The sequence below is a fragment of the Myotis brandtii genome, unplaced genomic scaffold, assembly GCF_000412655.1.
Source record: "Myotis brandtii unplaced genomic scaffold, ASM41265v1 scaffold601, whole genome shotgun sequence".
NCBI lineage: Eukaryota > Metazoa > Chordata > Mammalia > Chiroptera > Vespertilionidae > Myotis > Myotis brandtii.
This window is the reverse complement of record NW_005370276.1, coordinates 603,617-624,132: the sequence shown is the minus strand read 5'-3', so window position 1 is coordinate 624,132 and position 20,516 is coordinate 603,617. Positions and strand designations below refer to the sequence as shown.

At 59.2% G+C, this 20,516-nt stretch overlaps 4 protein-coding genes across 13 annotated transcripts in view; 3 read left to right on the top strand and 1 right to left on the bottom strand.

Moving 5' to 3' along the window:
* Positions 1–39: 39 nt before the first annotated feature.
* DBP (D site of albumin promoter (albumin D-box) binding protein) lies at positions 40–5,334 on the top strand. 2 transcript variants are annotated; one of them, XM_014550495.1, is made up of 3 exons: positions 40–58; positions 3,053–3,264; positions 4,835–5,334. In XM_014550495.1, the coding sequence occupies exons 2-3, from the start codon at positions 3,109–3,111 to the stop codon at positions 5,048–5,050; spliced, it is 372 nt and encodes a 123-aa protein (XP_014405981.1). In that variant the 5' UTR covers positions 40–58; positions 3,053–3,108; the 3' UTR covers positions 5,051–5,334. The 2 variants fall into 2 exon arrangements, with proteins under 2 accessions (XP_014405981.1, XP_005879547.1); XM_005879485.2 differs by lacking the exon at positions 40–58 and adding an exon at positions 2,691–2,816.
* A 178-nt stretch (positions 5,335–5,512) lies between these two features.
* On the bottom strand, positions 5,513–14,735 carry SPHK2 (sphingosine kinase 2). 9 transcript variants are annotated; one of them, XM_014550490.1, is made up of 7 exons: positions 14,132–14,735; positions 12,962–13,107; positions 8,835–9,321; positions 7,925–8,074; positions 7,731–7,825; positions 7,527–7,642; positions 5,513–7,137 (listed from the first exon to the last, which is right to left on the bottom strand). In XM_014550490.1, the coding sequence occupies exons 2-7, from the start codon at positions 12,992–12,994 to the stop codon at positions 6,042–6,044; spliced, it is 1,977 nt and encodes a 658-aa protein (XP_014405976.1). In that variant the 5' UTR covers positions 12,995–13,107; positions 14,132–14,735; the 3' UTR covers positions 5,513–6,041. The 9 variants fall into 9 exon arrangements, with proteins under 9 accessions (XP_014405976.1, XP_014405977.1, XP_014405978.1 ...); XM_014550491.1 differs by having other exon boundaries at positions 14,147–14,735; XM_014550492.1 differs by having other exon boundaries at positions 14,192–14,735.
* A 57-nt stretch (positions 14,736–14,792) lies between these two features.
* On the top strand, positions 14,793–18,541 carry RPL18 (ribosomal protein L18). Its single transcript, XM_005879484.2, has 7 exons — positions 14,793–14,900; positions 15,987–16,073; positions 16,416–16,523; positions 16,934–17,032; positions 17,621–17,744; positions 17,921–17,990; positions 18,424–18,541. The coding sequence occupies exons 1-7, from the start codon at positions 14,898–14,900 to the stop codon at positions 18,497–18,499; spliced, it is 567 nt and encodes a 188-aa protein (XP_005879546.1). The 5' UTR covers positions 14,793–14,897; the 3' UTR covers positions 18,500–18,541.
* A 1,877-nt stretch (positions 18,542–20,418) lies between these two features.
* The window catches only part of FAM83E (family with sequence similarity 83, member E), a 19,017-nt gene continuing 18,919 nt past the window's right edge, over positions 20,419–20,516 (top strand). The window contains exon 1 of the mRNA XM_005879590.2: positions 20,419–20,463. Coding sequence (XP_005879652.1) covers positions 20,419–20,463 — 45 coding nt within the window. The remainder of the gene's footprint in view (positions 20,464–20,516) is intronic.

Here is a 20,516-nt window from a genome sequence, read left to right as displayed (position 1 = left end):
CTGCTTGGGCTGCGGAGCCTTCTGCAAGGGACCAGCAAGCCCAAAGAACCAGCCAGCTGTGAGTTCTAGCCCCCCACCTCGCCCAACTCAGACACCCTTCTCCCTTAGGGACTCAGGTGCTGGGGGAGGAGGGGGGTCCACAGCTACCTTCTCCTGCGGGGAATCCATCCTCCCAACCTTTACCCATTTCACTTAAGGTGTTTAGGTCCTCAGATCTTTCAGGACCCACGACCCAAAAGTACCGGCTCCCAAGCCCGTCTACCGCGAGGACCCAGGAGTCTAGGCCTCCCCCGCAACCCCCACCCCTGGTGTCCTCCTCCCGGAGGGCCCAGGAATCTAGGCCCTAATCCCCTCTTCCTTTTGGTTTCTAGAGTCTGGACCCCTGAGGTCCAGGGAGGAGAGAGGGGGTGTGTCTGATGCTCACACGGTAGTGACACGGGCTTGGGCGGGGCCTCCTGGGGTCACATGGAGCCTAGGGATGAGGAATGTGCCCCAGGAATAGAGCCCCTTCCTGTCCCTTGCGGAGTGTGGGGGTAGGGAGAGGGGGTACAGGGCGCGGGGGGGGGGGTAGGTTACAGAGGAATCACAGAGCTGTCTTTCTTCTCTCACCTGCCCAACCCTCCCCTACCTCCGTCGGAACTTCCGTCCCTCTTCTATGTCTGCCCCTTCTATGTCTGCCCCATCTCTCTCTGCATCTCTGGGTCCCTGTCCCCCCTCTTTCTGAGTTTCTATCCCTCTCTCGATCTCTGTCCTCCCCCCCTCTGTGTACCTGCGGCCCCCGTCCCTGACCTTTCCCTCTGGGTCTCTGTCCCTCTCTGGGTCTCTGTCCCCGCCTCTTTCTGGGTCCTTGCCCTCCCTCTCCGGTCTCTCTGCAACCCCGTCTGTCCCCCCTTTCTCTGGATCTCGGTCGTGTGGGTCTCTGACGCGGGGTCTCTTCTGCATCCCTATCTTCCCCGTCCCCCCGACCCTGCCCTGTCTGCCTGGCCCCCAGGTCTCCTGAAGGAAAAGGAGCGCAAGGCGGCTCTGCCCGTAGCCACAGTTTCCAGGCTGGGCCTGGAGACGGCCCACATTTGCACCATTGGGTCTCAGCAGCGTTGGCTGAGATTTGGTGGGGTCTTGCTCCGGAATGGTGGCGGGGCCTGTGTCCCACTTGAGGGAAGCCGAGTGTTGCTTTGTGTGTGCCAGGTCCGTGGTGGTGCAATTTCTCTCTAAATGGTCAGTGAGTGTCACGGCAGCTCCTGTGTTGAGCATCTGCCCCCTGGTGGTCAGTTTGTGTCATAGCAACCAGTCGAAAGGTTGGGCACTTAGCATATTAGCCTTTTATATATAGAGATAATATAGATATAGTTACATGTAGAAATATTTATGGATACATGTATATAATAAGGTTAGTATACACCCATGTATTTCTCTTCTCTGTCAGCTGAGATAGCTGGAATAAAAACATCCCAAGAGCAATGAGCCCAGTTCTTGATTTGTAATCTCATTGTCCAATGAAAGCAAACAGGTTTCCATGGACACATGATTGGTTTCAGCAATGGGATGGAAAAAATACACGATGAGTCTGGAGCATCTTTTAGTACCAGAGTAAGTATTGCTTAAATGGGTGGGACCCGGGCCGCGCTCCTGGATTCGGGGGCCCCCTAGTTGAGAGATGCGGGGAGAATCGGATTTTGTGTCCCCTGGGGCCTAGGGGGTCAAGGGCTGGCTCTCCGGGACCCATAAGAGAGGAGGGACTTGGGGCCCCAAATTCCAGGAAGTCTGCCCAGTGGGGCGATAGTGTGGATTTCTCTGTGGGACGCGGGGAGAGGTGGAGCCGGGACTGGGGAGCCCACAACACCGGAGTTATTTAGTGAGAAGTGGTCTGTACCCCCATATTCCGGGCCCGGAATGGGTGGAACTCATGGGATAGGACCTATAACTCCTAGACCCTCTACTGGGGAGAAGGCGCGGGCTGGGCACAGATTTCGTTTCCCTACACATAAGGGACTGTCAGCCCTGGTTTCGGGGTCCCCCCCATTGGAAAGGGCCTAGGGCCCCGGGCCCTGCACTCCAGAGGGGAGAAGGCCGAGGAACTTCTTTCCAGGTCTCCCATGGAGGCGAGGGCCGAGCTTCCTATATTCCTGGAAAAAAGGGGGGGGGGGCGGGATTGCAGAATCGTGTGCATCCCAGTGGCGAGGGGATTAGGGCGCAGGGGAGAAGGTCGAGGGGGCCGGTTTTCCCGTGTTCCCCAGAGAGCAGGGGGGGACTGGATCCTCGGAGGTTGAGAAGTTCGAGCCGAGAGACCCGAAGGAGCGAGAGGAAAGGGGTGCTCCCTCTGGCATCTTGGGGTCTCCAGGGTCGGGCAGCCGGTCGGTCGGGGAATCCTGGACACACCTGCCACGGGTCCAACCTCCGGGCAGAGCCAGGGCCCTCCCCCTGCCAGCCGCACACTCCCGCGCCACGTGAGTCCTCTCCTAACCTCTGCGGGGTGCGGAGGAAGCAGGCGCCCGCACGTGACTCGGCCCTGAACCGGTGTCCTCGGCTGACCCTGCTCGCTCGCTCTTAAAGGCGCAGGCCACCTGCTCCCCCTTGAACCAACCTCCTGGGATCTCAGAGCCCTTTCTGCTTCCCTTCCCTGACGCCTGAGAGCTGATTGTTCTTTGAGAGGCTCTTGAGGTCTTTTCAGTGCCTTGGATTCCATTTTTCCTGGACAGGTCTAGGCATTGGCCAGGGATTCGGGAAGGATTCAGGCTGGCCGATGGGGAAGAGGCTAACACGGACTCTGAAGGCCTGAGGTTTTAGCAGCAATAGCCCAGGCTCCAGTATAACTTAGGGCAAGTTAAGTAACGATTGGGCCTCAGTTTCCCTGTTTGTAAAAGTGGAGTTGGTTTCATTATCTCTAAGCCTCCTTATGGCTTAGGGAACCTTCCTATTTTATATTAGGGTTGATCCCTGGCAAGCTATGGTAGCCTTCCTTGTGGTGGATATGACACCTGCGTAGAGGGTAGCATCTGGGAACCTCCTTCCCAAAATCACTACACACTCAGGCGATACATTTTATTTCCCAAAGGCCTGACCTCTCGGGACACACCCAGCCCTGTGGACCCAGATACCGTGGAGGTGCTGATGACCTTTGAACCTGACCCTGCTGACTTAGCCCTGTCAAGCATTCCCGGCCATGAGACCTTTGACCCTCGGAGACATCGATTCTCAGAGGAGGAACTTAAGCCCCAGCCCATCATGAAGAAGGCGAGGAAGATCCAGGTGCCAGAGGAGCAGAAGGTGAGCACCGCTGGATGTAGGACACGGGCTCGGCCAGCACAGCCCCCACCGCCGGGGGCGTCCCTCACACTCAGGATTAACTCTCAGGTTCTCCTGCAGCCCAGGGCCAGTCCTCCTTGGCCATGGGATGCAAGGGGGCAAAGTGTTGGGCTTGAGATTTAGGAAGATGGCGTCATTATGGGACACGGACATAGCCAGCCCTGCTGGACCCAGCTGTACAGATTTGGAGCTTCTCCTGTCAGCTGGACCCAGACCTTTCGGTGGGGCAGGCAGGCTGCAGGCTGCTGGGCTCAGTTGCTGAGGACAGCATTTTTCAGCGATGGGTTATCAGCCTGTCTCTTATCAGCCAGCCAGGCGAGGGCTTGTCTCTTGATCTCTGAATTGAGGCATCCTTTGGTGTGATTGCATCTGCCTAGGATGCAGACTTTGTCAGCCCTCTAGGCCTCATTTCCTGGGTCTGAGCTGCCTCATTGGCGAGAGGCCTCGGGTTCTGATTGTCAGCCAAGGACCACATTCCGATTTGGGTGCTCTGGGCAGTGACTCATCTTTCTAGCCTTCTGCCTCTTCCAGTTCTGGGGTCTCCCCCAACAGGAGGTGCCTGGGCTTCTCCCACAAGACTTGGCCCTGCCTTCATGTAAGACATCACTGCTCGAAGCAGCTAGGACGGGCCCACAAGCCCCATCTAGAGCAGTGTTTCTCCTGCCACGGGGCCCTGTTGCTAGGGACTGGATTTGCCTTAGCAAGCAGGAACTCGGCTTTAATTAAAGGGGGGTCAGGGGGCATGTTTCAGAACTCTGGGTGCTCCTTGGCAGTGAGGAGGGGCCCGCCTTTGCATCCCAATTCTAGGACTGAAGACCCCTGGGCAGAGTCTGTGGGGAGGGCTCAGCATAGCTCCTTCACTAAAGCACAACTGGGACCTGCTGGGTGGGGGAGGGGGGGCGCAACTCCCTGGCTTATTTCTATTCAAGGCCAGTTCAGAGACCAGCTGCAGTCTTTGGGACCACTTAGACTTGACTTTTGTTGGATGAGGAGGGATGAAGTTGCCTTGGCAACCAGGGCCAAAGGGACCAGCTTCCGGGAGGACTTTATCAAATCCCTGCACTGGGGAGGCTGGACTTTCCTTAGCAACCAGGATCTGGAAAGGTGATGTATAGGGCAGTGCTTTTCACCGGGATCTCACACCCTGAAAGCCCTGTTGCTAGGGAACAAGCATCCTTAGCAACCAGGAGCTAACTGTCCCCTTTGTCAAGTGAGGAGGGTGGTGTCTGCTTTGCACTCTGGAGACTTGAGGCCCAGTTGTTGGGGGTGGGGGGCCTTCTCATGCCCTAGCCTTTGCCAGGGTCCCGCTCTCCTTAGCAACCAGGGCCCGAGATGGGCAGACCCTTGGATACCCGTCTCAGGGGAGACCCGGTGTCCTTGAGACCCCACTGCCGGGCAAGCAGCAGCCGGGAAGTTCCTTTAGATTCCCTCGGGTCCTTGAAGGAACAAGCAAAGCTGCGCCTCCCTTCTTCTTCCGCTGTGGCCGGGGGCCCCTCTGGACCTCAGTGCTTTTCCACCTCTGCACCCCCAGGACGAGAAGTATTGGAGTCGGCGGTACAAGAATAACGAGGCAGCCAAGCGGTCCCGCGACGCCCGGCGGCTTAAGGAGAACCAGATATCGGTGCGGGCGGCCTTCCTGGAGAAGGAGAACGCCCTGCTGAGGCAGGAGGTGGTGGCCGTGCGCCAGGAGCTGTCCCACTACCGCGCCGTGCTGTCCCGCTACCAGGCCCAGCACGGAGCCCTCTGAGGCCGCGCCCCACCCCGACCCGGCGGAGCTCTCCGCCGCCTCACTCAGACTTGCGCCCTGACACCCCCTCTCCTCCCCATCCTGTGGTCCACGGGCCGGCCAGCTGGGTGCCCCAGGGACGTGATGATGCAGATAAATACATTTATATTTTTAAGAAAAAGCGAGCCTCCCCCCCTCCCTCGCGGGGGCGGGGAGGGTCCTCTGTGTGTGCCTCCGGCACGTCGGGGACCCCACCCTCCCACCGCCTCCGTTAACACTATCCTGAATAAATCTTGATAACCCCAGAGCCAGCTGTCGTGGGGAGGAGGCAGCTCCCTGGCCCCGGGGCCAGGCCAGGGGGGGTCACACTGGCCGCGGTCTGTGGGTTCATCTGGACTCCGGGCCGTGAAAGGCCGGAGCTGCTACAAGTGCCGACTCTGACCCCTCCCACGGGGCTGCCAGACGGAGGCAGGGGCGAGGGTCTAAGAGGAATGTAGCGACTGCCTTTATTGCATAGACCTTTTCAATTGCTTTGAAGATTGGGGTCTGGAGACGCACAGGAGACAGAAAACGGGAAATGAACTTCCCGCCCGCGCAGACGGGGCGGAACCTTAGTGCAAATGTGAGCGTTGGCCCAGGGGAACCTGCCCCTCCTGGCCGGTTCAATGGAGGCACCGGAGTGGACAGGGCGAGACCCGGCCCTGACGGGGTACGAGAGGCTCCGCCCCCAGCCGACCGGGTCTTCCAGCAGCTGGAAGCGAGGGTCTGGACTGAGCCGCGCCCTCATTGGCCAGGCACTACCCTCCCGGGCGGGCCCACTTTCCTGCGACCCTAATGGCCCTCACCCACTGGCATTCGGGCCACCCTCTAGCATCACCACTGGTCCCCGGGAGGCGGGCACAGTCCTGAGACAGGGACTCCTCTGCACGTGGGGCCTCCGACCTAACTAGCAGCCAGGCCCCGCCCCCTTGGAATGTAGGCCCCGCCCGTAGCAGGCTCCAAGTTTCGAGGTTCAGGGCTCTCGCCCAGGGCGGCCTGGAGGCCCAGTGAGTAGCGTACCGAGGCCCGGATGAACCTGAGCCTGCAGGGGCCCGTACTCCACCTGCTCGCCGTCCACCGTGAGCACCCCGCGAGGAGTGAGCGGCTCGAGGCGAAAGGCACGAGCTGCGGCATAGCCCAGCTGCGGGCAGCCCAGGCTGAAGTGGCTCCCGCGCTCCATGGCCAGGAAAAGGCGCAGCAGCGCAGCTCGCGAGATGCCGCCGCGCACCCAGCACAGGTGCACCAGGCCGTCATCAAAGCGCGCGTGGGGGACGGCCACGAGGTCAGCCCCCAGGTGGCTGGGGGAGATGGCCAGCATGAGCACAAAGTCCCCCTCCAGCGTCACCCAACCTGGGGGTAGTGGGGTGCCCAGAGGAGGAAGCAGGTGGTCTGGTGGGCCTCCAGTAGAGATGGCTACCGGGTCACCGTCAGGGGTGGGAGGCAGTAGCCCAGAGGATGCTGGCATTTCGGGTGCCCCCTCGGTGATGGGTGAGAGTAGAGCTGATCTGGGGGAGCCAGGAGGCGAGGGCAGCAGTGGGTCTGGGGACAGTGGAGGATCCCCAGCCCCGCCCCAGTCCCTGGCCAGCTCGGGGCCTCCACCATTGAGTGACAGGACGGGGAGTGGTTCCGGTGAGTCAGGGGAGGTCAGGGCAGGCTGAGGCAGTGACAGGGGCAGGTCAGACACAGAGCGATGAAGGGGTGAGTGGGCCACGGTCCGAGCTGGGACGGGGGCCAGGGTCAGCTCTGATTTGGCGCGGGGCAGGCCATGGGCGGGGGCGGGTGAGGCAGGCTCCACGGTGGCAGGTAGGTAGGAGATGCGTCCACGGTAGGTGTGCAGCGTGGCAAGGCCCAGCACCGTGCCCAGTGTGAAGCGGGCACTGCCCAAGGCCCTGAAGCGCTCACTCTGGATGTCCACGTCTGACACGAAGCCCCAGGCCACAGACAGGAAGGAGAAACAGCGGGAGCCCGAGGCCAGGGTCACAGAGAGGAGGTCCAGCGGGCGGCAGCCACCCCGGCAGAGCAGCAGAGAGCAATTGAGCAGCAGGTCAATGCCCAGGGCCTGCTCAAACCTTCAGAGCCAGAGACGGAGTGACAGTGAGAAAGAGTAACAGGGTGGGGGGAGAGACCGAGTGCAGAGCGGGGAGGAGACAGGCAGACAGCAAGGGGGCCCGGCCGGCCCTGTCCCCAGGCCCACCCACAGCCATCTGGCCACCTCCAGATGGACTCTTCTTACTGGGCCAGGTTCCCTCTCCATCCATCCCACAAGCACTCACTAAGTGTCACCTGTGTCCCAGGCACAGTTCTAGGCTCTAGGGATACTGGGAACAAGACCCGCAAACGTGCCAGGCTGATGAACCCGACAGTGGACTGGCAGCGGGAGGGGAAGATGTGCCCGGCCCCAGTTAGCCTTCCTTCAGGGTACCCCCAGGCTCACCGGAGGCAGGGAAAGCCCACCTACCCCCCATGCTGGTTCACGGCTCCCGCCAGTGCGTTGCCGGAGCCACAGGGGAGGATGCCCACGGGCGTCTTCATAGCCTCTTCCCAGTCGGGGCGATCCAGGAGTCCATTCAGCACCTGGAGGGCCGGAAACCAGACACCTGGGTCCTGTTCCCGGCCTCCACAGTCCCCGCCCAGGGCTCGGGGCCCAGGCCTCCTGCCCTACCTCATACAGCAGCCCATCTCCCGACACTGTGACGATGCCATCCCACTCGCTCAGGCTCAGTCCCTGGACCAGCTCCCGAGCATGGTTCTGTCGTTCTGATGTGGGAAACCAGGAGGTGAGGCAGGCTCTCCCACCCCCCAGGACTCGGGAGTTCGGCCCCAAGCCCTCACCTTCCGTCCTGACACTGCCCTTACCTGTCTGGATGAGGTTGAAGGACAGTCCAGCTTCGGAGATCATGGGCAGCACGTGGTTCTTACACAACTGCCAGGCCAGGCCCCTCCCACCAAAGGGATTGACCAATAGAAGCAATCGGGGTGGCCTTGGCAGGAGATGGGAGGTGATTTCTGCAGAGAGAGGGGAAGGAGTCGGTAGAGGCCAGAGACCCAGGCCCCTGACCTCAGAAACGGCAACTGCAAACAGCCCCCAGTGGACGGCTGGAGGGCTGGCACCGGAGCCTCGTTTTTTTTGCCTCCCAGGCTTCACGTGCCCATGCCACCCCCTTCCGAGACAAAGACAGGGCTTGGGTGTCTAATCCCAGTGCCCTTTGGACCCACGTGTGGGAGGAAGGAGAGCTCCGTTCCTCACCAACAACACCCAGATCCCAGATCAGGTTGCTCCACTCTGCGAGGCTCCATTACTGTCACCACCCCTTAGGACCGTCCCCCAGGCAGCCAGCAGGACCCTGGAGGGCCAAGTCCCACCAGATGGGGACCCTTGAACCCTGACCTTCCTGTGCCAACTGAGGCCCCCTGGGTGGGGGTCCTCCGCCTGAAAGCCTCCTCTGGGCCCCCCTACGCTAATGCTCTAGCTGCCACCTCTGGGCGCCCTGGGTGGTGACTGACCACGTCTCAGTCTGCTGCTCTCCTCGGCCCGGCAGCCTCTGACTCACCCGTGGTCAGGACCCAGGGAAGGGGAAGGAAGAGACAGAACCTAGCGAGAGAGCAGCAGACACAAATAGCTTCCCTCGGCCCGTGCTTTTGTTCCTCCTGTCGCCTATGCCTGTCCGGCAGCACTTCCATTACAGACTCACAGACATTCCACAGACACACAGAAAAGTAGACAGAGATGCCCGCAGAGGGAGATGCGCAGAGACTCCGAGCTTGCCCGGGACCTCACCCCCGTTCCCAGGCAGCTGCAGTCCACGGAGCAGACACGTGAGGACAGTGGCCCAGCGCTGGACCTCGGCCCGGTTCTCCTCATAGGTGGCCGCCCCGTCAGCCCCAAAGGTACGCGTGGCTCTGCGCCGGCCACCACGCCGGCCCCGAGGATAAGTGTAGATGCAGAGGTAGGCCGCCGGGTCAGAGGGGCTGCGGCTGCGCAGGGTGCAACAGCCCGAGACCTCGGCCAGCAGGACCAAGCCGCCCCGGGGCCTGGCTTCAGGCTTTGGGCGCAGCCGCTGGATGTGCAGAGCCTGTGGTGTGAGAGTGAGGGCGAAGCGTGGGCCTCGGGCTGGGTAGGAGCCAAACTCGCCATGCAGGAGTGGAGTGCTGGTGGCCAGGGGTGACAGCGGTGGCGGGGCCATGGCTCCGGCCCTGTCCTGGACAGTCCTAAGCCTGTGGCCCCAGCTCCAGCTCAGCTCCTGGTCTGGCCTCTGTAGGAAAGAAGGACAAGAGTCAGAATCCAGGACCCCCACGTCAGGTGGAGGGAAATGGGCAGGGCCTGCGGACAGGGAGAGACAATGAGGAACCATCACAGGTGCACCGCAGACAGACGGGCCCAGACAAGTGTGGGGAGACCCCAAGGCAGCAGGGAAGGCATCGGTTGGACAGGAAAGCCAGCATCCTGGAGGGTCCACACCCAGGCATGCAAACATTCATTCATTCATTCATTCATCCCCTAAGTAATTATTCAGTACCCTCCAGGTGCCAATCACAGTGCCAGGCCTAGCAAACACAGCAGGGAGCAAAATGGACAAACACCCCCTGCCTTCATAAAGTTTATGTTTTAATCAGAAAACAGAAAAACAAGATAAAGAAAGACAGTGTGTTGGATGATAAGGGCTTTGGGGGAAATCAGGCAAAAAGGGACATGCAGAGGCAGAGAAAAAAACCCACAGACCAGTTACCTCCAGATGGAGAAAGTAACCTGGACACGAAGAAAAAGAGGGATGAGATCTGAGAGCCAGAGAAACGCTGAGAGGAGACAGACAGCTTAATGAAATGAAACCAGGCTGATGCAAGACATGAGAGCGTAGGGTCGAAAAGACAAGGGGGAGAAAAGAGAAGACAGAGGCAGGAGGTAGAAGATGCAGACACCAGCAAAGACTGAGAAAGGGATGTGCCCCGGAGGGACTAAGGAGTCCGAGAGCCAGAGGAGCCACATGCAGGCACCTGCAAGGGGCAGGGTTTCAGAGCTGGGCCCTGAGCACTGACCTGGGCATCTGGCGGCCTGCTCTGCAGGGAGGGACCGGGAGCCAGGCCTGAGGTCCCCTCCCCAGAGGCTCTCCCCCTGCCCGCTGCCTGGCTTCTGCCGCCTCCGCCTCCTTACTCACCTTTGTTCCCCTCTGCCCCGCCCACCCAGCCCGCCCCCCCAGCCCCCTGCCAGTCCTGCCCCTCAGCTGCCCCAGACACACCCCCCATCTGTGGCCTCACCCTAGGGAGTCACCTCTGCCCCCTTGCCCTGGCAGCTCCCTCAGGCTCCCCCACCCCACCCCAATTCAGGTGCAGGCAGAGCCCTAGATCTCCCCCAGTCCTGGGTCCGAGTCCCCTGTCTACTCCGCAAGTCTCTGGCCTGGTTTCCATTCTCTCCGCGCCCCGCCCCCCCTCCCCCCAGGTACCCCAGACCCGGGCCTGGGTCTCTATCCATAGGTCTCCCAATCCATAAGCCTGAGTCTTTGTCTCCGGTTCCCCGTGTCCGGGGCCTCCTCTCCCTCACGCCCCTCCCCGATTTCTACCACCCGGTCCCAGACCTGGATTTCCATTCCTGGATCCTTCAGCCCCGGTTCTGCTTGTCCATCTCCATCCCACAGCCCTGGTACCCCAGTCCCGGGCCTGCGTCTCTCCGTTCCTCTTGGTCCTGCGGCCCCCCAGACTCGGGGCCCTGCCCGGACCCCCGCGGCCTCCTCCCAAGCCTGGTCCTCCTCCAAGCTGCCCCTCCAGTCAGCACCCACCGCCCCCATCTGACCCTGGGGTGTGTGGGGAGGGGGGCGGGGAGTGTGGCTCCGCTCAGCCAATGGCCGTGCGGCTGGCCTGAGACGCACCAATGAGGGGGCGCGGAGGGCGGGCCCAGCGACGAGAGGCGGAGCGCTCGCGAGACCCGCTGCCATTGTAGTTGAGGGCACTGGCGCACCCCGCCGCTGTCACGACTCCACCGCCAGGGACCAGGTCGCCATGTTTGTTGAGGGCACAGGGGCCGGTCCATCCATGGGATTTATGAGAGAGGAGGGGCCTGGAGGGAGGTCTTTAGAGGCAGATAGAGGGACGGGCAACAAAGACCCAGAGGTACGCAAAGGGCGTTAGTAAGAGACCCGGAGAAGCAGTGCGAGGCCATGGCGGACTTGGAGAGAGTGTTGTCTCTTCTTAAGATAAAGAGAGTCAGCCCTGGCCGGTGTGGCCCAGTGGATAGAGCGCCGGCCTGCGGGCTGCAGGGTCCCGGGTTCGATTCCGGCCAAGGGCACATGCCCGGGTTGCGGGGCTCGGTCCCCAGTGGGGGGCGTGTAGGAGGCAGCTGATCCATGATTCTCATCACTGATGTTTCTATCTCTCCCTCTCCCTTCCTCTCTGAAATCAATAAAAATATACTTTAAAAAAAAAGGTTAGAGTCAGGCAGAAGCAGAGAGATAAACAAAGAGACAAATTCAGTAGAATTAAGAATGTGCAAGAATGTGCAAGGTTAGGACTCAAGAAAACCCAGAAGCCCTAACCGGTTTGGCTCAGCGGATAGAGCATTGGCCTGCGGACTCAAGGGTCCCAGGGTCGGTTCCGGTCAAGGGCATGTACCTTGGTTGCGGGCACATCCCCAGTGGGGAGTGTGGAGGAGGCAGCTGATCAGTGTTTCTCTCTCATCGATGTTTCTAACTCTCTATCCCTCTCCCTTCCTCTCTGTAAAAAATCAATAAAATATATTTAAAGAAAAAAAGAAAACCCAGAAAACGACAGAGAGAGAGAGAGAGAGAAGGACTGACACTTTTGGAATGAAAACCAGGGAGGAAAGGCTCTTTAATTCAAAAATTATTAATAAGCCATCGGGATATATTGTATAGCATGGGGACTATAGTCACATATTGTATTAACTCTGTAGGGGTGACAGGTGGTAACTGGACGTGTGGTCATTTTGTAATATGTGCACCTGGAACTAACGTAATACTGTATGTCAACTTTTTAAAATGTCACAAACTATTTACCTTGGGCCCGAACCAGAGTGACCCATGACATAAACTCCAGCCTAGTGAGTGACTCAGTTACGTGACAAGACAGAGACACGGAAGGAAGATGGGAGATACAGTGTCTGTGAGACCACTAGGTCAGGGATGAACAGGAAGGGAATATTTAAAAAAAAATGTTTTTATTGGTTTCAGAGAGGAAGGGAGAGGGACAGAGATAGAAACATCAATGAGAGAGAATCACTGATGGGCTGCTTCCTGCAGGCCCCCGATTGGGGATCAAGCCCGCAACCTGGGCATGTGCCCTGACCGGGAATCGAACCCAGGACCCTTCAGTCCACTGGCCGGCCCTCTAGCCACTGAGCCAAACTGGCGAGGGCCAGGGGAGAGAATATTGAAGGCTCAGAGACTGAGAGGAACCGAGACCAAGAGACAGAAAGCAAAGATGTTGACAGAAACAGAGAGAGGCAAAGATCTGGTGAAGGTGAAAGAAATCAAGGCAGGAATAATATCGGGAGATGTAGAAACAGACAGAATTGTAGAGAGAAAGGCACCTGCTAAAGGAGGGAGGGGCGGAGCTTGCTCTCTAGAAAGAGATGAACGGAGGAAGGAGTTCACTTATTGCCCACAATGTACCTTGTGTTCAACCCAGAGTAGCAACAGCACCAGGTAATATTCATGCCTGCCAAAGGATGACCCAGAGAGAGAGGAACAGAAGCCCAGTAAGATGGAGAGACAGGGAAACAGCACTTGAGCTTGGGGCCCAGGGAGAAAGGCAGACACACAGACCAAAGGGGCTGGGACTCAAAGACAGAGACCAAGTTACAGAGATGAGGGCACAGGGAGGGACAAGGAGGAAGAGGGAACTGCCCCCTGGTAACGGTGACCTTGACTGCAGATAGACCCTTACCTGGTCCACGCTCCTCTGCTTCGAGATGTCCATTCACCTGCCAGCCCTCTGCTGTGTTATCAACAAGACGCTGGGCCTGCGTGGGAGGCCATGGGAGGGTGGCACGGTAAGGAGTCAGGCCTCATGGTTCAGCCCGGCCTTGGGCGCTGTGGAGGAGAAGTGAATAAGTAGGAGTATCAAGGGTGGACTACAGGAGGCCAGGCTGGATGGGTTTGAAGCCCAGGGCCTTTCCGAAAAGGGAGAAACAGAGAAGAGGTCAACTTTTTCACTGCCCCAACCAGTTCATCATGTCTGGGCCAATCAATAAATAGGGGTGGAGCCTAATTTTTTTTTTTTAATCCTCACCTGAGGCTATTTTTTCCACTGATTTTTTAGAGAGAGTGAGAGGGAGAAAGGGAGAGAGAAAAACATGGATACTAGAAAGACACATCAATTGGTTGCCTCCCACTTGCAACCCCCGAACCAGGGCCTAGGGATTGAACCTGCCACCCAGGTATGTGCCCTTGACCGAGAATCGCATCTGCCACCCTTTGGTCCTTGTGCTGACGCTCTAACCACTGAGAGAAACTGGCCAGGGCCTAATTTTTATTGAGCACTTCTTATGTGGGAAGCATTGTCCCATGCATTTTTACTAACTTATATAACGCAGGAGAATATCCTATGTGCCAGGCCTATGGTCACCCCCTTTTTGTAGATAAGGGAAGTCAGGCACAGAGAAGTTAAATGAGTTGCCCCAAATCACACTGTTATTGGAATTTTAATATTCCTATGTCTCTGCTCCTCCCTGGATCTCCTTTTCCCGCCCCTTTCTAGGTCCCCTCACCCCCCCAAAGCCAGTGTTTGTCCACTACCTTTCTGGGTGCCTCTTCCTTCTCCCCTCTAAATCTCTGTCTCCCTCTAAGTCAGCGGTTCTCAACCTGTGGGTCGCGACCCCTCTGGCGGTTGAACGACCCTTTCACAGGGGTCGCCTAAGACCATCCTGCATATCAGATATTCACAACACGATTCATCACAGTAGCAACATTACAGTTACGAAGTAGCAACGAAAATAATTTTATGGTTGGGTCACAACGTGAGGGACTGTATTTAAAGGGCCAGAAGGTTGAGAACCAGTTAAGTCTCTCCTCCCCGCTCAGGAATTTTTTGGCCCATCCCCGCTCTCTACCTCACCCCCAAGCCGGAGACCTCAGTCGGCCTCCTCTGCGCTCCAGCACCGGGCACATCCCTCACCACGAACCCGCTGGGCCATTTGAATCTCTCTGGCTGAGAAAAGCCGCCCCCCCGGTGGCAGAGGCTGCAGAGGGATCAGGGAAGGACCCTCTGGGGGCAGAGGGAGCAGCGAAACCTAAAAGGTAAAAATGCAGGCTGGGCTGCAGCAAGGAAGATCTCGGGTTAGACCTCCAGCAGGACTTCCCAAGCTGCGGCCGCGCCTGGAAGCACAACACCAGATAAGACAGTCTGATAAGGAAATGACCCGAGCGCGGAGTCAGAGGTTTCCCCGCGGTCTAGACCAGCCCCTCCTGCCCCGCCTCCTCCTCGCCAACATTCTTCCTGCCCAGTCCTCCTGAAGTCACAGAGAGGTTGTCGGCTTCGGGCCAGAGAGTCCCGGCGCGACCAGTCCTCCCAGGTCCGCGCGCGACATCTGTCTCGCTCCCAGATCCCTTTCTTCCGGAAGAGCATCGAGACCAGGGTCTGGGTAGGGCTAGAGAGGCCCCGACGTGCTGGCCCTTTTTCCTCTTTGGTTGTCCCGCCCCTCCCCTTATTCCGGAAACGCCCATCTAGCCGTCAGTCCGATTCACCATAGAGAAGCCCTACTCGCCTTAGCGTGCCGAGTCGCGCTAGTGTGACGTCACGTAGGCGCCGCTCGCTGCAGGCTTTCCCCGCCCACCCGGCGCCGCTCTCTCTTTCCGGACCTGGTGGAGAAGAAGGCGCCATCATGGTGAGTGCGCTTTGAAGGCGTTTGGGCCTCGGCCATCCGCCTCCATCCACCGCGGTTTCGGGCTGGGGGCGCGCCAGAAGAAGGCAGGGGCCCTGGGGGTGTCCGAAGGAGGCCATTCCCGTGGTGGCGGGGCTATTTAGGGGCCCCCGAAGAGCAGGGATGCGTCAGTCATGACAGCCTCCACCCCACCCGTAGTTTCCCATGATAGCGCCCATTGAATAGTTGCCCGAGTTGAGGTACGAGGTGGCTAAGTGATACCACCGGGGTCAAAATGCCAGGAAGTGGCGGAGCCAGGATTCTAGGCGCTGGTGCCACAGCCATTCAGCCTCCGGCCTTCGGCCGCCCCTGCCGGGACCTGTCACTCCCCAACCCGAAAGGTTGGGTTCTGGGGGGTTGTCGAGCGTCCCGAGCCCGGGTTTTGGGACAGGCAGGCCTCCTTGCGGGTCTGGGCTCCCCGCCCGCCCTGTGATCTGGCTCCCCCAGCCTGTGCCCGACTTGCTCCATCTTTTTAATGGGAGCACAACAGTCCTGCCTCTCAGGTTCGAGTTTGGGGAGAGGTTGTGTGACGTGCTCACCATGGACTCGTGCACAAGTGTTGGTTAAACGGCAGCTGTCATAACAGTCTGCGAAGGAAACCTCCCCGAAACAGGCCGGGGGAGTCGTGGGCCTTCCTGAGTTTTCTTAACGCTAAAGTGGGAACCTTCTTAGCCTGCGGTTGGTGGGAATGTTTTCCTCGGCCATTCTCCATGCGTGGGAGCAGCATTGAGAAGTTTCGCGCCTTGTCGAAAAAGTCAATTTACAAAGAAATAAAAATGTTGACTGAGTCAGTGTGGCTACTGTGTTAAAACTTCCCCCAACGTGCTGGCTGCCACGTGAAGGCTTTGCATGTAGGGTTGGCCCCTTTGTACAGGGGAGTCCTTTGAAGTCCAGAGAGTTGAAGCGACTTTCCTAGGGGTGGACCTGGGATTTGTTGTGTCTGCAGAGATGGGGCTCTGGCTCTCTCTGGGAAACAGTCATTGGTACTGTTCATGGGGTGAGTAATCTACAGCTCACAGTGGGGTCTGTGGTCCCCCCTTCACCCGGCAGGGAGTCGACATCCGCCACAACAAAGACCGAAAGGTTCGGCGCAAGGAGCCCAAGAGCCAGGACATCTACCTAAGGCTGTTGGTCAAGGTGAGGTGGGGGCCTGTGACCCTTGGGCAGGGCCACCCCAAACCTGCAACGTCCAGGGCTTCCATGCTCGTGTGGCCCCAGGCTCCTCCCAGCGGCTTGCCAGCCGGGCTCACATCTCAGAACTTCTGGAAGTTCAGTGCTTCCAGCTTCTGTGCTGTATACAGCTCGGGGGTGAGGGGGGAGGATTTTCTGGGGCCCTGACCAGGGTGGACCTGGGCTGGCTCTCCCCGGAGCTCCCTGAGATCGGGGAAAGCCAGGAGGCATTTGTTTGCCCTTAGAACGTTGGGAGGGAGGGGAGCGTGGCCTGGAAGTTCTCGTTCCTCATTTTCCCTTTCCCTCCAGCTATACAGGTTTCTGGCCAGAAGAACCAACTCCACCTTCAACCAAGTGGTGCTGAAGAGGTTGTTCATGAGTCGCACCAACCGGCCGCCTCTGTCCCTTTCCCGGATGGTGAGGGGCTGCCGGGGGGACAGATCCAGCCTGGGGAGCAACTGGATTGTGTCGGGAGCTGGGCTCTGGGAAGGAGGGTGGGCTGGGAGCTCTGACCCTCAGGTTATAGTTCAGCTCCACTGGCTTGGCTGCTTGGCCTTGTTCTCCTTCCCCTTGTGAGGTGGGGTGGCTACGGTGGCTTCATGAGGTCATCCTGAGGCTTTGGGTCATGCGACACAGGTCTTAGATGTCAAGGACCCTCCTGGGGGAGGTCTGTTGAGAAACCTGGAACCTGAGCTTAGGCCTGTGCTAGTGTGAGAGATGGGTGAGGGGGGGTTTAGGGCCAGCTGTCCTGGTCCTTGGTTGCCTGAAGCTGCGGGATTGGATTCAAACGCCAGGCGGGACTGAATGTGGATCTCCTCCCCCCAAAGATCCGCAAGATGAAGCTTCCTGGCCGGGAGGGCAGAACCGCCGTGGTTGTGGGGACTGTAACCGATGACGTGAGGATCCAGGAGGTGCCCAAACTGAAGGTGAGTGGGGTGAAGTCCTGCTTCCCTGGGCAAGCCCCTCTGGGCGCTGCTGACTGCTGGCTCTTGAGCCAGACAACCTGGGTTTGAGTCTAGATCTCTCTGTCACTTTGTCACCTCTGGACAAAGTCCTAAACCTTTTTTCTTTGTTTGTTTAATATGTTTTTTATTGATTTCAGAGGAATGGAGAGATGGAAATATCAATGATGAGAATCATTGATTGGCTGCCTCCTGCATTCCCCACTCTGGGGATTGAGCCTTCAACCCAGCCATGTGCCCTTAACCGGAATCACACCTGGGACCCTTCAGTCCGAGGGCCAGTGCTCTATCCACTGAGGCCCTAAATCTTTTTATGCCTCAGTTTCCGTAAGGCGTAATGACTTTGGGTTGCTGCCTTCTAAGGGGTTTCTGGAAGTAAAGTGATAAAAACAGCTATTGTCCACTTGGGTTGCTCCCTCTAATAGGAGTTAGTTATAGGGCTGAGCAAGCAGCAGGGTTTCTCTGTGGGGCCAGAGCAGTGAACATAAGTCCCAGCAGCCCCTGGTGGCCATGCAGGGGGCTCTGGCTGGACCTGTCCTCTGTGTCCCCTAGGTGTGTGCCCTTCGTGTAAGCAGCCGCGCCCGGAGCCGCATCCTCAAGGCTGGGGGCAAGATTCTCACCTTCGACCAGCTGGCCCTGGACTCCCCCAAGGGCTGTGGCACCGTCTTGCTTTCTGGTGAGCGATGCTTAGTCTCCATGGTGGGGCCAGGTCCCTGTGTGAGTGAGGGGGTGAGCAGTGTGACTGGGACTTCCCCACCCCACCTCCCATCATCCGAGCCCAGGAAAGGGGCTCGTAGCAGGAGCTCTGGGTGCTGGGTTTCTGCCTGATCTGCCCCTTCCCACCCTCCCCAGGTCCTCGCAAGGCCCGAGAGGTGTACAGGCATTTCGGGAAGGCCCCAGGAACCCCCCACAGCCACACCAAGTGAGTATGCCAGCCTGTGCTTCAGACCTGACTCCCGCAGTGCAGTCTAGGTCTTGCCATGCATCTGTTTCTCACACCAGCCAGCCTCAGGCCTCCCTACAGCTCCCCGCCTCGTCCTACCCACTTACCTTCCAGACTCACAGCTGTGCTCCCTGTGCAGCTGGTGTTAAAGGGGCAGCTGGTTTAGGCCGAGTTGGCATCCTCCAGGTGGGGGTCAGCATTTTACCCGCCTCCGGGCTCTCAGGTTGACCCCCAGGGCCTGGTGCTGGCTTCACCGCCCACTTTGCCATCTTGGCTTCCTGCACTGCCAGGCTTGCCCAGTTGGTATCACTACTGAGGCCCCCCCTGGTGTCTGTGCTGCTCTGCTAGAGGCAGCATCACTGGCGGAGTTCCCAGCTACAAGCGGCCCTGACTTCCTTTCTCTTCCCCACAGACCCTACGTGCGATCCAAGGGCCGGAAGTTCGAGCATGCAAGAGGCCGCCGGGCCAGCCGCGGCTACAAAAACTAACCCTAAATCCTATCATGTTATTAAAGAGGTTTTGGATGCTGATGGCCCGGTGTGTGTTATTGGGGGGTGGAGTTGGGAGGTGAGCCTGTGGGCCAGGAGGCATTTGTTTGGGGGAATTGGACACCCGCGCAGGTCTCCATGGAGACTAGCCCCTCCTCCGCCCAGGTGTTCCTCCACCTGCCTTCCTTCCGCCTCAGCCTGCAGGCGCCCTCTGGCGGTCAGGTCTCTGCGCCTGTTGGACCCTTGCAGCCCACTATTGAGGAAGCCCCGCCTCCTTCCCGAGAGCCAGGTGTCAGGTGTTCCTGCACCTGCTTCCTGGGATTAGCCACACCCCTCTTAAAGGACCCGTGGTCCCCTCCCCTGCACTAAAGATACTGGGCAGGCTTGGACAGGGAAGTGTGGAGGTGGGGCTGCTGTGGGGACAGGTGAGGCACCCCCTTTCCTGAAACCTGAGTCTGGCGGGCCACTGGTCTCTGGGGAAGCAGCCTGGTGAGTGCTCCCAGGTTGGGACCTCATACCCTGGGCCCCACACCCCAGGCCTCCCCTGGGGACCTGCATGGGCCCTCCCTGTGTTTACACAAGGGGCTGGGTTCCCAGGATGCCAGGGTGAAGCCTGATGAATGAGGCCAGTCGGCCGGAGGAAGAAGCAGAAATCAGCTCAGGTTTGAAGACCCGGATTATATTGTCCCAAAAAGGCAAGAGGAGGGGCAGGGGGTGGCGAGCTGGCCGGGACAGGAGGGAGAGGGGACCTGGCTTTATTCCTCTTCCTTCTCTTGCAGGGCTAGTCGCTGTGCCCTGGAGGAAGGGGGCATCTGGGTGCTGGGATTGGAAGGCGGGGTTGCGCGAATTGGGGTCCACAGGTTGGGTCAGGATCTTCAAATGATGTAGAGTGGTCCTTGTCCAACTTCCTTTAGGCATAAGTATGCAGTCAGCTAGCAGGAGATAGTGGAATTCAGGCCCCAGAACCAGGGATCAGCATAGATCAGAGGACAGGCAGGGGCACCCAGTCTCAGGAGCGGTGGTCCTATCTAGGCTGCCCTTGGGCTAGAGGGGTTGAGGAGGTCATGGGCCGGTTCCAGGGTAATGAGACCCCCTGTGGAGCGCTTTCCCCACTGTAGCAGCCTGAGCGGGTGTGAAGGCCCACCCACTGGGGAGACCGAGTTCCTGGCTGGGGAGGGCGATGCCCAGGCTGAGGGCTGGAGCACATTTCTCCAGAGCTCAGGAGGGTCCAGAATGGTCGGCCGGTGAGAGCTGTGAGCTAGCCGGCCAGTTATCGGGAGAAGCATCTCCTGGACACAGCGGGGAGTTCCACGGGGTGGTCAGGCATTGAGCCTGTTGGTCTTCCAGCCAATCGAAGGGACAGCCAGAGGGTCAGGCAGCCCGCTCTCCCTTTGGTGAGAGACATTCAGGTGGTTGCAGCCAGGCAGGTAGCCTGTTGCCTGGAGATGGCCAGGCAGTAGTGGGCCTTGGGCCGGGACAGGTAGGTGGTCAGCCTGACCACGCCTGAGCCAGCGGGAGGGCCAGTGGGGCACCGTGTGGCCAGCAGGCTGGAGGCTGTCGTGTGCCGGAGCAGAGATGGGCAGCTGACAGGTCACCGAGTTCGGAGACAGTGCCCGGTGCTCAGCCAAACCCACATGCAGGACCACTTGTGGGGGCAGCCAGATCGTCACGCAGCTGACAGCAAGGTCGGATGGCCGGCCAGCCATGGCGGCTGCAGGCTGGCGGGCAGTTGGTCTGAGCAGCATCGGTCGGCCGGTCATTCGCGCAGCCTGATGGTCAGGACAGCACAGCGAGCCACTGGATTCCTCAGCTGCCCTGCAAGCCTGGCATAGGAAGCTGAAAGGAGACCCTGATGGTCAGTGCCTGGGAGACGGCCACACCCTCAGACACCCAGCCTCAAGGTCCGCCCCGGGAGCCCCATGGCGGCCTCGCAGCTGGCAGCCCTGGAAGGAGTGGCGTCGGAGGCCGGGGAGCCGCCCCTGACGGAGACCAGCCCGGGCTTCCTGTATTCCGAGGG